This window comes from Scyliorhinus canicula, chromosome 11 (genome assembly GCF_902713615.1).
Source record: "Scyliorhinus canicula chromosome 11, sScyCan1.1, whole genome shotgun sequence".
NCBI classification, from domain to species: domain Eukaryota; kingdom Metazoa; phylum Chordata; class Chondrichthyes; order Carcharhiniformes; family Scyliorhinidae; genus Scyliorhinus; species Scyliorhinus canicula.
The window spans coordinates 100,830,643-100,846,321 of NC_052156.1; the positions used below are offsets into that span (position 1 = coordinate 100,830,643).

The following is a 15,679-nucleotide window of genomic DNA, read 5'->3' on the forward strand; positions in this document are numbered from 1 at the left end:
CACACTATAGGAATGATGTGATTGCACTGGAAATGGTGAAGAGGAGATTCGCCAGGATGTTGCATGCGCTGGAGCATTTCAGCTATGGAGAGAAGCTGATTTGGCTGGGGTTGTTCTCCTTAGAACAAAGAAAGCTGAGGAGGGAACTGACTGAGGTGTAAAAAAGTATGAGATATAGATAGGGTGCATAGTGCCTTTCAGTTTATTAGAGGGGTCAACAACCAGGGGGCATAGATATAAAGGAAGGAACAGGAAATTTAGAGGAGAGTTAAGAAAAAAACCTTTTCACCCATAGGGTGGGGAAATCTGGAACTCACTGTCTGAAAGAGTGGTAGAGGTGTGAACCATCACAATATTTAAGAAGCATTTAGACGAGCACTTGAATCGCCACAGCATACAAGGCTACGGACCAAATGCTGGAAAATGGGATTAGAATAGATATGTGCTTGGTAGCCGGCACAGACATGATGGGCCAAAGCACCTTGCCCTATGCTGTAAAATTCTGTGCCTCTATTATTTCAAATGTCCTCTTCAAGTGTTCGGCAGAAATTTAAGTGAACAGCAAACAGTAATACACATTGAGGTAAGGGTCCAGGTTATTCCCAGTTGGGACCCGACAGAGCTCGTTCCACCCAGTACAATTTAGCACCCTGGATTTGGTCAATTTCTCAGGGGAGGGGGTCAACGATAACCACCTGCTTCTTAGGTTCTTAGCGGGTTATAGTTTGGAAGACCCTGGGTTGGTTGGTGGGCCCGTGTCGCCCGCCGCACTCAGTGTGGTGGAGGATTCGAGCCCGGAGGGTGACTGTCAGAAGGCTATCAGCCGTCCAGTGTCAGGTGTGGAGGTTGCACATGAGGCTCTCTGCAGTGGGCTGCAGGGCTCACTCATGCCTGACAGTGTGTCGCCCCTCACCCCCGGAATGTGGCAAATCATAATTGAAGGTTCTTTTGTCTTTCTGCCTCCGTAGATGGTTCAGGCAGTATCCTATTGGGCCCCCCTCCACCAACACCCTGACTCCCTCCCTCCTCACCCCACCAACCCCCTTCCTTTCCCTTCTGTTGGTACAGAGGCGAGGGTATCTGGCCTCTCCGGCACAAAGTTTAGTGCTTGTACCATTTGTTTTTTTGTACAACTGTGTTGTGAACTGTTTTAATATTCATAGTATCCTACCCCCTCTCCGCGTACGTTGATACTGGGTTGAGGGGCCCCTGTTCCTCCAACACATAATTAGTGTTTGTACCATTTGGCTTTGTTTATTTTACTATTTTTTACTGTTTTAATAAAAAGATATGGTCAATGTCATGAGATGGTATTTGATCAAGCTACCAATAGCACAAGCAGGTAATTAGAGTTGCAATCAGCTACTTAATGATCCTCTGTGTGTCCATTCCTAGTGCAAATCCTTTAGCAAGATGTTGTTTGCACTAAACATGGACTCAATCAGCATTTCAGCATAAGACTCCACCTTGGCTACCTCAGAGGCTGTTTAGCAACTAGTCTGAAGCATCCAGGGGAAAATGGCACCTGCGATCTTTAAAAAAGTTTCATATTATATAATGCACTATCAATTACGATGAGACGAGAGTAGAGAGTAATCGAGGCGTTATCACGCATAGATGTGGAGCCTCCCACAGCTGCTGCCGAAATGGCTGCAGCTCGGAGAGCCCACACATTTATACTCCGCCTACTGGGCGGAGCCAGCCAGCAGGCAGGGATCTACCCCCGGACCTATAGTACAGGAGCCTTACCATAATACCCTCGTATGCAGTATATAATACAACAGTGGTGACTACCACATTCACCCTCTGTTAAAAAAGAGTCGAGCAGGGGTGGTGGGAACTATTTACATACAGGTTGTTAACGAAATTTTGAAAGAGTCTACAAATTTAGACAGTCGGGCGCCTTGATCCGCCGTTGCGAGCGCCGCAGGTGTGGTGTTGATGCCGGCATTGGTTCGGTCGTCGGTGACTCCGGGAGCGTGTCAACCTCATCTTCATCCACGGGTGGGACCAAGGGGAGTGTGGATCGTCCTGGAGCGGGGGCTGTGGCGGAGTGCGCCGGGGGAAGGGAGGGTGGTGCCGGGGCAGAGGGGGGGGGGGGGGGGGGGGGGGAGGGGGGGGGGGGGTGCGGGGACCCAGCTGGTGCCAGGTCCTGAGGGGAGACTGTCTCTTGGCAGCCGTCGGGGTACGCTACGTAGGCGTACTGCGGGTTCGCGTGGAGTAGCTGTACCCTCTCAACCAACGTGTCCACCTTGTGTAGCCGCACATGCTTACAGAGGAGAACGGGTCCTGGAGCCATGTCAGGAGCGAAACCCCGGAGGTGGACTTCCTAGGGAAGGCAAGGAGAGGTTCATGGGGAGTTTCGTTAGTCGCAGTACACAGGAGCGACCGAATGGAGTAAAAGGCGTCGGGGAGGACCTCCTGCGAGCGTGAGGCCGGGAGCTTTCTGGACCGTAGGGCCAGCTGGACAGCCTTCCAGACTGTTCCATTCTCCCTCTCCACCTGCCCGTTTCCCTGGGGGTTGTAGCTGGTCGTCCTGCTCGAGGCGATGCCCCTGTTGAGCAGGTACTGGCGCAGCTCATTGCTCATAAATGAGGATCCCCGGTCGCTGTGGACATAGGCGGGGAAACCGAACAGAGTGAAGATGGTGTTGAGGGCTTTGATGACGGTGGCCAACGTCATGTTGGGGCATGGGATGGCGAAGGGGAATCTCGAGTACTCGTCAACCACATTGAGGAAGTACATGTTGCAGTCGGTGGAGGGGTCCACACTGAGGTTCAAAGGGGCGGGTGGCCTTCAGCATGCGCGCACGGTCTGGCCGGTAGAAGTGCGGTTTACACTCCGCGCAGTCCTGGCAGTCTCTGGTGACAGCCCTGACTTCCTCGATGGAGTAGGGCAGATTGCGGGCCTTTATGAAGAGATAAAAGCAGGTGACCCCTGGGTGACAGAGATCGTCGTACAGGGGGCGGAGTCGGTCCACTTGTGCGCTGGCACATGTACCTCGGGAAAGGGCATCGGGGGGTTCGTTGAGCTTACCGGGGCGATACAAAAACTCGTAATTTTAGGTGGAGAGCTCAATCCTCAACCTCAAGATTTCATCATTTTTGATGTTACCCCGCTGTGTGTTGTTAAACATGAAGGCAACCGACCATTGGTCAGTGAGGAGAGTGAATCTCCTGCCGGCCAGGTAATGCCTCCAATATCACACAGCTTTTACGATGGCTTGGGCCTCCTTTTCGACAGAGGAGTGCCAAATTTCGGAGACATGGAGGGTGCAGGAAAAGAATGCCACGAACCTGCCTGCTTGAGGGTGGTGGCCAGAGCGACGTCTGATGCATGGAATGGTAATGTCTCGTCGACCACATGCATCGTGGCCGTGGCGATGTCGGCCTTGATAGGGTTCAAGGCCTGGTGAGCCTCAGCCGTCAGGGGGAAAGCGGTGGATTGAATGAGTGGGCGGGCCTTGTCTGCATAGTTAGGGACCCACTGGGCGTAGTATGAGAAGAACCCCAGGCATCGTTTGAGGCCCTTGGGGCAGTGGGGGAGGGGGAGTTCCACGAGGGGGCGCATGGGATCGGGATCGGGCCCTAGAACTCCATTCTGGACCACATAGCCGAGGATGGCTGATCGGTCCATGCCGAACACACACTTCTCCTTGTTGTAGGTTAGGTTAAGGAGTTTGGCGGTGTGGAGGAATTTGGAAAGGTTAGCGTCATGGTCCTGCTGGACGTGGCCGCAGATGGTGATGTTGTCCAGGTACAGGAAAGTGGCCCGCAGTCCGTACTGGTCTACTGTCGGGAAGACCCGGTACTGTACAATCTGATTGACATATCAGATATGCGAGGGAGGGGGTATGCGTCGAGCTGCGTGTACCAATTGATGGTCTGACTGTCGTCAACGAACATCCTGTTTTTCTCTCCAGTTTTTACCACTACCACTTGGGCTCTCCAGGGGCTGTTGCTGGCCTCGATAATACCTTCCCGTAGCAGCCGCTGACCTGATGAAGGTCCTGTCCTGGGCACTGTACCGTCTGCTCCTGGTGGCGACGGGTTTGCAATCCGGGGTGAGGTTCGCAAACAGGGAAGGTGGGTCGACCTTAAGGATTGTGAGGCCACATACAGTAAGGGGTGGTAGGGCCCCACCAAATTTCAAGGTTAGGCTCTGGAGGTTGCACTGGAAGTCCAGGCCGAGTAGCAAGGCAGCGCAGAGGTTGGGGAAGACGTAGCGGCGGAAGCCGCTGAACTCTACGGCCTGGATGGTGAGGGTGGCGATGCAGTACCCCAGATCACCACGGAGTGGAATCCGGAGGCCAGGGAGATTCTCTGGTTGGTGAGGTGGACCATGAGGGAGTAGCGCCTTACCGTATCGGGGTGGATGAAGCTCTCAGTGCTCCCGAGTCCAGGTGGCAGGAAACCTTGTGTCCATCGAACTTCATCGTCATCGACACGGTCGCGAGGTTTTGCAGTCATGTCTGGTCGATCATAACAGAGGCCAGGCATGGCTGGTCGGCGGCGGTTGCAGGCGATGAGCGGCCCAAGCAGGTGTCCGACGATCAGGGATCCTGGGGCGGGGAAGATGGCGGGGCCCAAGGGTAGCACATGTCCTGGGTGGCCAAGATGACGGCACCCACGGGCCGCACGTGTGAGGTGAGCAAGATAGCGAGTAAGATGGCGGCATCCATGGGCCGCACGTGGTGTGGGGAGAAAGATGGAAGCGCCCGGGGGATCGCACATGGGGGGGGCGCCAGGGCAACGGCGGCGACCGAGCGGGCCTGGCACACAGCAGCAAAATGTCCTTTCTTACCGCAGGCCTTGCAGAGCGCCGGGCAGTGTTGTCGGGGGTGCTTTGACTGTCCACAGAAGTAGTACTTGGGTCGCCCGGGGTTGTGTGGTTGCCGCGCAGCACAGGTCTGGGATTGGCTGGGGCGGTCGCTGATGGGGTGCAGGGTAGGGCGTTCGCTGGCGGGGTCGACGATGTCCAGGAGGGGTGGGCCGCGCGGTCGGGGGCATATGCTTGAATATTGCACGAGGCGACCGCGAGCGACAGCGCTAGTTTCTTGGTCCCTTCTGAGAGTCGCTAGCGGATGTAGGCCGGCTCTATGCCTGTAACGAACACATCTCTTGAGTAGCAAGTCCGAGTGTTCAGAAGCCGAGACGGCCTGGCAATCGCAGTCTCTCACTAGAAGTTGCAGGGCACGCAGAAATCCTCCACAGACTCATCGGGGAGTTGATGCCGTGTGGAGAGGAGGTGCCTGGCGTAGATCTTGTTGGTCTGCTGCATATAGTTCTCCTTCAGGAGTGCCATGGCCTCAGCGTATGTCGGCGCGTCCCAGATGAGGGGGAAGGTGTCCGAGCTCAGGCACATGTAGAGGATCTGGAGCTTCTGTGCCTCTGAGGGTGGGCCAGTCGCAGATCCTATGTGTGCCTCGAAGCAGGCTAGCCAATGTGCGAAGGCTGACTTGGCATGGTCTGCTTGAGGGTGCAGCTGCAGGTGATTAGGCTTGATGCGGACATCCGTCGTTTTAAAATCTCTGCATAATAAATTGGCAGCAGCTGCGGGAGGCTCCACATCTCTGCGTAATAAATTGATGCACTATCAATTACGACGAGACGAGAGTAGAGAGTAATCGAGGCTTTATTACGCAGAGATATGGGGCGCGATTCTCCGCTGCCCATGACGGGTCGGAGAATAGCGGGAGGGCGTCCCCGACATTTTTCACGCCCTCCCGCTATTCCCCCCTCCCCCCCCCCCCCCCCCCCCCATGGCCGCCCCATGACACGAATCGCTGCTCACCGTTTTTTACGGCGAACAGCGATTCTCCCCAGGCCGATGGGCCGAGTTCCCAGGCCTTTACGGACGTTTTTACGGCAGCAAACACACCTGCTTGCTGCCGTCGTAAAAACGGCCACAACATGCCCGTTCTGGGCATCCAGGGCCCCAATTGGCACGGCAGTACCACGGCTGTGCCAAGGGGGGCATGGGCCCACGATCGGTGCCCACCGATCGCGGGCTGTGCATCCGTAATGGATGCACTCTTTCTTCCTCCGCCGCCCCGCAGGATCAATCCGCGGGGCGGCCGAGGGAGATGATGGCCCCGCATCGCGGGTTGGAGCCGTCCAACCCGCGCATGCGCGGGTGACGTCATCGTGCGCGTCAGCCGGCGTGACGCTTGGCGCGCGGACTTAGCGACGGTCCCTAAGCCCGCGATGCCGTGTTTCACGGGGCCCCGCTGCTAGCCCTGCCCGGGGGGAAGAATTGGAACCCGGGAGGGGGCGCGGTGGCTGCCATGAAACGCGGCCAGTGTCACGGCAGCCTTTACGACTCGCCGCATTTGCGGAGAATCGCGCCCATGGAGTCTCCCACAGCTGCTGCCGAAATGGCTGCAGCTCGGAGAGCCCATACATTATACTCCACCTACTGGGCGGAGCCAGCAGGCAGGGATCTACCCCCCGTACCTGTAGTACAGGGGCCTTATCGTAATACCCTAGTATGCAGTATATAATACAACAGTGGTGACTACCACATTATATGTGCTAGCTTATTGAAAAATTGATGTTAGATCAAACACTAGTCCAAAATTTAACAGACCTATGTAGGAAAGGAGAAAAAGAACTGTACTGATATTGCATCTTCCACATCCTCAGGAAGACCAAAAGTGCTCCACAGACAATTAGCTGCTTTTAAATTGTAATCATTGTTGTTTTGCGAGAACTCTGTCAGCCAGTTTGTGAAAAAAAGGATATTAAAAGCAAGTTCAGCTGACTTCCGGTTGCGGCTATGACTAGCTAAGCCGCACATTTGGAAGCTCCTGCAACAAAGGTGTTTTTGGGCCAATTGGAGGGCCCCAACGGCGCTGAAAAAACGAATCCCGGTGGGGGAAGGTCCCCTGAGGAGAACTAGACCGATTTTATGGTCGGTACCCCGGAGTGGAGCGGCAAGAAAAACGGCAGCAGCTCCCCAAAAAAAGCGGGGGAAGAAAATCAAAATGGCGGCCGGCGGTGCATCGGAGGAGTGGAAGAAATGGGCGGAGGAGCAGCAGGCCGCTCTCCTCCGTTTTTTCACGGAGATGAAAGTGGAGCTCTTAGAGTCCATGAACGCGACGGCCACCAGGTTGGTGGGAGCCCAGGCGATCCAAGAGGCGTCGATTAAAGATCTGCAGCAGGAGATGACCGCGAGGGAGGAGGAGGCCACAGTCATCGGGGCAAAGGTGGAGGTGCACGAGGCACTCCACATGAAGTGGCAGAGCCGCTTCGAGGAGCTGGACACTCGGATGAGGAGGAAAAATTTGAGGATCCTGGGCCTGGAAGAAGGCCTGGAGGGGTCGGATCTCCCGGGATATGTGGCGGAGATGTTGAGCTCCCTGATGGGGGAAGGGGCCGGTCCGGCGCCCCTGGAATTGGAAGAGGCATACCGGGTCATGGCCAGGAGGCCTAGGGCAAACGAGCCCCCGAGGGCGGTGCTGGTGCGGTTCCAGCGGCTAAGTGATCGAGAGAAAGTCCTGAGGTGGGCAAAAAGGGAGAAAAGCAGCAAGTGGCAGAACTCGACGGTAAGGGTGTACCAGGACTGGAGTGTGGAGGTGGCAAAGCGGCGGGCCCGGTACAACCGGACAAAGGCGGTGCTACACGCGAAAAAGATCAAATTTGGAATGCTGCAACCGGCGCGCTTGTGGGTCACCTACAAGGACCAACATCATTATTTCGAGTCCCCAGAGGAGGCCTGGACCTTTGTACAAGAGGAAAAGTTGGACACGAACTAAAACCTGGGAGCACCGGCGGTCGTAGCCGCCGGGGGACTCTTGATTGAGCAAGTGGCCCTTTTCTTTTCAGGCCAGGTCGGAACTGGGTAACAGTTTCGTGGATTGTTTGGGGTGTTTTTTCTCGAACGGTTGACTTTTCTGAATATTTTGAAGGTTTCGAGTTGTTGGGTGTTTCTGTATATTTGTACTGTTGAAATCTCTATTGTGGGTCGTTGGCTTCTTATGGGGTGTTTCTTCCCGTTTCCAATTTCCCTTAGTTATTTACCCCTCTTACCCTTTTTCTTTGGGTGCTTGGGGGGGGTTTTTTGTTCCTTTTTTTTCTTTTCGGGTTATGGTTATCTGCGGTTATTTATACTGTTGGATGGAGGGTGATGGTTGGGCACACTGTTAGTTGATAGCTAGTTAATTATTTTGTTATTTAAGTATGTAGTTAAGTATTTATGTATTTAGTTGCCATTGGGTATTTATATCGTTAAGTTGGGGAGACGGGACGGGGGGGAGCGGGTTGATTATGCGGGTCTTTCTCGGGGGTTTTAAGGGGATCTTTCACGGGCGCAGATGGGGTGAACCGGGAGGAGTCGGAATGTGGCAGGAGCAGCCGGGTCAGCGGAGACCAGCTGACTCTCGGGAGTACGATGTGGGGTACATCGCGGCTAGGAGGGGTCCTAGCCGGGGGGGGGGGGGGGGGGGGGGGGGGGGGGCACCGGGTTGCTGCTGGAAAGACCAGGGACGAGAAGGGGAGAGCCGGGGGGGGGGGGGGGGGGGGGGGCCATCGCTATGGGAAGCGGGTCAGAAAAGAAGGGATGACCCGGGGCGAGCAAGGGACAAGACATGGCTAATCGACAGGGAGTAGGGACGGGTCGCTCTGCGACCCGATTGATCACGTGGAACGTAAGGGGGCTGAATGGGCCGGTCAAAAGATCAAGGGTCTTCTCACACCTGAAGGGACTGAAGGCTGATGTAGCAATGCTGCAGGAGACTCATTTGAGGGTAGCAGATCAGGTCCGCCTGAGAAGGGGGTGGGTGGGACAGGTGTTCCACTCAGGCTTGGATATCAAGAACCGGGGGGTGGCGATTTTGGTGGGAAAGAGGGTGTCGTTTGTGGCGGCAGAGGTGGTGGCAGACAAGGAGGGCAGGTACGTGATGGTGAGGGGTAGGCTGCAGGGAGAGAATGTGGTACTGGTAAATGTGTATGCCCCGAACTGGGACGACGCGGGTTTTATGAGGCGCCTGCTGGGCCTCATCCCGGGACTGGAGGCAGGGGGCCTGATCATGGGAGGGGACTTTAATACGGTGTTAGACCCTGGGCTGGATAGATCGAGTTCCAGGACGAATAGGAGGCCGGCAGCGGCAGAGGTGTTAAGGGGGTTCATGGAGCAGATGGGAGGGGTAGACCCATGGAGATTTGATAGGCCTAGGGCGAGGGAGTATTCTTTTTTCTCCCACGTCCACAGAGTGTACTCTAGGATCGATTTTTTCGTATTGAACAGGGGGCTGATACCGAGAGTGCAGGACACGGAGTACTCGGCCATTGCGATATCGGACCATGCACCACATTGGGTGGACGTGGACATGGGGCAGGCGCGGGACCAACGCCCGTTGTGGCGCCTGGATGTAGGGCTGTTGGCGGACGAAGAGGTGTGCAGAAGGGTGAGAACGGGCATTGAGAACTATCTGGGTACGAATGACACAGGTGAGGTGCAGGTGGGGACGGTCTGGGAGGCCTTGAAAGCAGTGATTAGAGGAGAGCTGATCTCCATAAGGGCACACAGAGAGAGGAAGGAGAGGCAGGAAAGGGAGAGGCTGGTGGGGGAGCTCCTAGAAGTAGATAGGAAATATGCGGCGGCACCAGAGGAGGGGCTATTAAGGGAGCGGCGTAGCTTGCAGGCCAGGTTCGACCTACTGACCACTAGGAAGGCGGAAATGCAGTGGAGAAGGGCGCAGGGTGCGGCGTATGAGTACGGGGAAAAGGCGAGCAGGATGCTGGCACACCAGCTTCGTAAGCGAGATGCAGCCAGAGAGATTGGGGGAGTGAGAGAGAGGGGTGGGGACGTAGTGCAGAAGGGGCAAGAGGTGAATAGGGTCTTTAGGGACTTCTATAGGGAATTGTATAGGTCTGAACCGTCGAAGAGGAGAGGGGGAATGAAGAACTTTCTCGACAAATTGGGGTTCCCAAAGGTACAGGAGGAGCTGGTGGAAGGGTTGGGGGCACCGATAGAGCTGCAGGAGCTAATTAAAGGGATAGGCCAGATGCAGGCGGGGAAGGCGCCGGGGCCGGATGGGTTCCCGGTGGAGTTTTACAGGAAATTTGTGGACTTGGTGGGTCCAGTGCTGGTGCGAGCCTTTAATGAGGCGCGCGAGGGGGGGGTTCTGCCCCCAACAATGTCGCAGGCCCTGATCTCCTTGATTTTGAAGCGGGACAAGGACCCGGTCCAGTGCGGGTCCTACAGGCCCATCTCCCTCCTGAATGTTGACGCCAAGCTGTTAGCAAAGGTCCTGGCAACCAGGATAGAGGACTGTGTGCCAGGGGTAGTCCATGAAGACCAGACGGGGTTTGTGAAGGGACGCCAACTTAACACAAATGTCCGGAGATTGTTAAATGTGATTATGATGCCAGCAGTGGAAGGGGAGGCGGAGATAGTGGTAGCGCTGGACGCGGAGAAGGCATTTGACAGGGTGGAGTGGGAATACTTGTGGGAGACGTTGGAAAGGTTTGGGTTTGGGGAGGGATTTATCAAGTGGGTAAAACTGCTCTATTCAGCTCCGATGGCAAGTGTGGTAACAAACGGGAGGAGGTCAGAATATTTTGGGCTCCATCGAGGTACTAGGCAGGGATGTCCCCTATCTCCCTTACTCTTTGCATTAGCGATTGAGCCGTTGGCGATGGCACTGAGGGGTTCAGGGGGGTGGAGAGGACTGACAAGGGGAGGGGAGGAACATCGGGTCTCGCTCTATGCGGATGATTTGTTGTTGTATGTGGCAGACCCGGAGGGGGGAATGCCGGAGGTAATGGGGATACTAGCGGAGTTCGGGGACTTTTCGGGATATAAATTAAATCTGGGGAAAAGTGAGGTCTTTGTAATACACCCGGGAGACCAAGGGGAGGGAATTGGGAGGCTCCCCTTCAAAAGAGCAGTTACAAGTTTTAGGTATTTGGGGGTGCAGGTGGCAAAGAACTGGGGGACCCTCCACAAGTTGAACTTTTCCAGACTGGTGGAACAGATGGAGGAGGAGTTTAAGAGGTGGGACATGGTGCCGCTGTCGCTGGCAGGGAGGGTGCAGTCAGTTAAAATGACGGTCCTCCCGAGGTTCTTGTTTTTGTTCCAGTGTCTGCCCATCTTCCTCCCCAGGGCCTTTTTCAAGAAGGTAACGAGTAGTATCATGGGGTATGTGTGGGCACATGGCACCCCGAGAGTTAGAAGGGTCTTTTTGGAGCGGAGTAGGGATAGTGGAGGGCTGGCGTTACCCAACCTTTCAGGATATTACTGGGCGGCAAATACATCGATGGTACGAAAGTGGATGATGGAAGGGGAGGGGGCAGCCTGGAAGCGCATGGAGAGGGCGTCCTGCGGCAACATAAGCTTAGGGGCACTGGTAACGGCACCATGGCCGCTCCCTCCCACGAGGTATACCACGAGCCCGGTGGTGGCGGCCACCCTCAAGATCTGGGGGCAGTGGAGGCGACACAGGGGGGAAGTGGGAGGTCTGATAGGGGCACCACTAAGAGGGAACCACAGATTTGCGCTGGGAAACACAGGAGGGGGATTCCAGAGCTGGCAGAGGGCGGGTATTAGACAACTGAGGGACTTGTTTATAGAGGGGAGGTTTGCGAGCCTGGGAGAGCTGGAGGAGAAATTTGGGCTCCCCCCAGGGAACACGTTCAGGTACCTCCAAGTGAAGGCATTTGCTAGACGACAGGTAGAAGGGTTTCCCGTGCTTCCCGACAGGGGGGTGAGCGATAGGGTGCTATCAGGGGTCTGGGTCGGGGAGGGGAAGATCTCGGACATTTATAAGATTATGCAGGAGGTGGAGGAGGTACCAGTAGAGGAGTTGAAAGATAAGTGGGAGGTAGAGCTGGGGGAACAGATAGAGGATGGGACATGGGCAGACGCCCTAGAGAGGGTCAACTCGTCGTCGTCATGTGCGAGACTGAGTCTCATTCAATTTAAGGTACTGCATAGAGCCCACATGACGGGGACAAGGATGAGTCGGTTTTTCGGGGGTGAAGACAGGTGTGTCAGATGTTCGGGAAGCCCTGCGAATCATGCACACATGTTTTGGGCATGTCCGGCACTGGAGGAGTTCTGGAAGGGGGTGGCAGGGACGGTCTCGAGAGTGGTGGGGTCCAGGGTCAAGTCAGGATGGGGACTTGCGATCTTCGGGGTTGGGGTGGAGCCGGGGGTACAGGAGGCGAGGGAGGCTGGAATATTAGCCTTTGCGTCCTTGGTGGCTCGGAGGAGGATCTTGATTCAGTGGAGGGACGCAAGGCCTCCAAGTGTTAACACCTGGTTAAACGACATGGCAAACTTCATCCAATTGGAAAGAATCAAATTCGCCCTGAGAGGGTCGGTGCAGGGGTTTTTCAGGCGATGGCAACCCTTCCTGGACCTCTTAGATCAGAGATAGAAACTGAGGCCGTGACAGCAGCAACCCGGGAGGGGAGGGGAGGGCGGGAGGGGGGGGAGGGGGGGGGGGGGGGAGGGGGGGGGGGGGGGGGAGGGGGGGGGGGGAGGGGGGACAACGACGAAGGAAGTACGGTAGCGGTGGTGGCACGGGCAAGGCCTGCCCGGGGACACTGCCAGAAATGATAAGCTGGCCTGACTGCCGGTTCGCCAGCGGGGGGGGGGGTGGGGGGGGCGCGCGAGTAGGGGGTGGGGGGGACTTTTTTTTTGTTAAGTAGGGGGGTTTGACTTTGTTTTGTTATAATTTAAATGTAAATGTAGGGGGGGTTAAACTGTTTGTATTTTGAAAAATTCCTTCAATAAAAATTATTTTTAAAAAAAAGCAAGTTCAGCTAATACAGATTTTGTTGGTCGCAGTTAGATCCCCATTCTTAATGAATAACACTAACTTAAATACTAATAGCTGAAACCTGTTCATTTACTTTATGCTAATTAGTTGATGGGCCCAATAAAAGGTACTACAACAATGGCATACGTTTGAGGTAACAAAAGAATAGACATGTGTTTGAGGTAACAAAAGAATGGACATTGAATTTTCTGAACGTCTTTGAACAAAATCAACAAAGAATAGATGGATTTTAAAATAATGCTTTCTGCATATTAGTAATTATTACCTCAAGAAGGTGGTTTCTGGAAGATTGGTCATGGTCCTTGTTGTAGAAAAACATCACTTTTTGAATCAGAAATACAGCCTTCAACACGTTGTTTTTCTTGACTTTCTTAATGATGTCTGCCTCTAATGCGACAAAAATGAAAAGGTACCACACAATAACTAAAAGCATTACAAACCAGTCATTAATCTGTTTTTATAAATTTCAGAGGTATCCTCAATTACATTTAACTTACCCTTAATAATAATAATCTTTATTGTCACAAGTAGGCTTACATTAACACTGCAACGAAGTTACTGTGAAAAGCCCCTAGTCGCCACATTCCGGCCCCTGTTCGGATACACAGAGGGAGAATTCAGAATGTCCAAATTCACCTAACAGCATGTCTTTCGAGACTTGTGGGAGGAAACCCACGCAGACACAGGGAGAACGTGCAGACTCCACATAGACAGTGACCCAAGCCGGGAATCGGACCTGGGAGCCTGGTGCCGTGAAACAACAGTGCTAAGCACCATGCTACCGTGCTGCCCACATTTCTATCAAAAAGATCAACAGTGGCTATTATCCTTAGAATTATTATTTGGGTATCTATGCAGTAAGGTGAAGCAACATGACTACCGAAGAGACAGATAAGAGAATTTGGCTCATTGGGTCTGTCAGTTCTCCATTGAGCAATCCAATGAGTCCCATTCTCCCGAACTATCCCCGTAACCCTATATGTTTATTTCCTTCATGTGCCCCTCCAATTCCCTGTTGAAATCGTTATCACTTCTGCTTCCACCACTCTCGTGGCAGAAAGTTCCAGGTCATTGCACCAACTGGGTAAAAAAGTTTTTCCTTACAGTTACCTTGCATCTCTTGCCCAAAACTATAAACCTGTGTCCCAGGTCCTTGTATCATCATCTAATACAGGGGTGGGCAAACTTTTCCGTGCAAGGGCCGCATTCAGAAATTCACAATTCACAAAGGGCCGCATAGTATATTAAGTAAAATAATTACTTCACCCGGTTATGATTCTGGGCGCCTCATATAGAACATAGAACAGTACAGCACAGAACAGGCCCTTCGGCCCTCGACGTTGTGCCAAGCAATGATCACCCTACTCAAGTCAACGTATCCACCCTATGCCAGTAAGTAACCCAACAGCCCCCCCACCCATTAACCTTTAAAAAAAAATTAAAAAAAAAAAAAAAAAAAATTTTAAAAAAAAATTTTTTTTTTTTTTTTTTTTTTAATGACTTGGTGGGCCGCAGAAATACCTTTGGCGGGCCGCATGCGGCCCGCGGGCCGTAGTTTGCCCACCCCTGATCTAATAGGATCGTTTTTCCTTGTCTGCTTCATCTAAACCCGTCATAGTCTTATATCAAATCACCATAGCTAAATGCCCGTTTTCTTCCCTGGAACCATTCTGATAAATCTCCTCTGTACCGTCTCAAGGACCTGTACATGCTTCCTGCAGTATGGTGCCCAGAGCTGAAAGCAATGAGTTAATTGTGACCTAATCAGGGCTTTATAAAGTTTCAGTATAACATATCTGCTTTTGTACTCAATCCCTTTATATATTGTTACAAATCCCTGATGATGTTATGTGTGAGAATATTCCAATCTGAAACACTGGTTTTGTGTGGTGTTTTTTTTTTGGACATTAGTGAGAAATGTCTGTGGAAACAGAGGGAACTCAAACCTCTCTTTTGTTAAACAATAATAAAAGTATTTATTAAAGTAGAAGAAAGATAATGAAACGCTACAAAGAACAATCTTATACTTCAACACATTAACAGTAAGCACTTAGTGCCTCAAAGACTGCAAACCCCAAAAGCATTTCTCTCCCCCATAATCCTAAACTCTACTGAGACAGTAGAGTTTCCTGAACGACAACCATAAATCTATTGGTCAAATCTAACCAGTTGACAACCACACCATATGGCCTAAGTGACCAGGGCTGGGGAATGCTCTTTGGTTCAGTGAAGAAAACAATCTTATGCACAAACTGGCTTTTGCATGTGGCACTTAATGTCTAGCTGGTTCCTGAGTTTGGTTGTCACTCCCTCTCACTGTCGCTTTTTCAACACCTCATCTGTGACGAGCCTGCTTCCTGGCTCACAGCACCATGACTACTAAATATATTACAAACCCAGACCAGACCCCAACAGTGGCTAAGTTTCTGGACAGAAACCCAATTTTTTATTTTAATTTTGTAAGGCTTTGAGGAAAGGATGCTTCATTCCAGGAGTGATGGCAGAAAGAAATAGGTATATGGTATATTAAAACAACTTTATTACCAATACTGAACTATAATATCTTTAACATCTCACCAGAAAATAATCTTCCAATTACCCCTAAAACAATACTACTTAATATAGTGAATACAATATCCTTAATTGCTATCCTTATTCCCACTGCTTTACAGAGATGTTCTTTGAGAGACAGCAATCTTTTGACATAGCTTTAAAGGTGAGATCTAACTCCTGTGAGACTCATACAGAAACTCTTTTTGAAGACATACAGCCACTGTCTCAGCTTGTTTCAGCTCCCCTTATTCATAGACACGTCTTCACTGCTTTAAAGACTGTTAAATCTCTTTTTAACTGAACTGCAGAGAGCTAAACCTAACCTGTGGTCACAGCTTC

At 52.6% G+C, this 15,679-nt stretch overlaps 1 protein-coding gene across 2 annotated transcripts in view; it reads right to left on the minus strand.

Annotated features, from left to right (window-relative positions):
• cfap54 (cilia and flagella associated protein 54) overlaps positions 1-15,679 on the minus strand; it is a 763,542-nt gene that overhangs the window by 505,537 nt on the left and 242,326 nt on the right. For both annotated transcript variants that reach the window (XM_038810895.1, XM_038810894.1), the window contains one exon: positions 13,053-13,174. In XM_038810895.1, the coding sequence (XP_038666823.1) occupies positions 13,053-13,174 (122 nt within the window). The remainder of the gene's footprint in view (positions 1-13,052; positions 13,175-15,679) is intronic.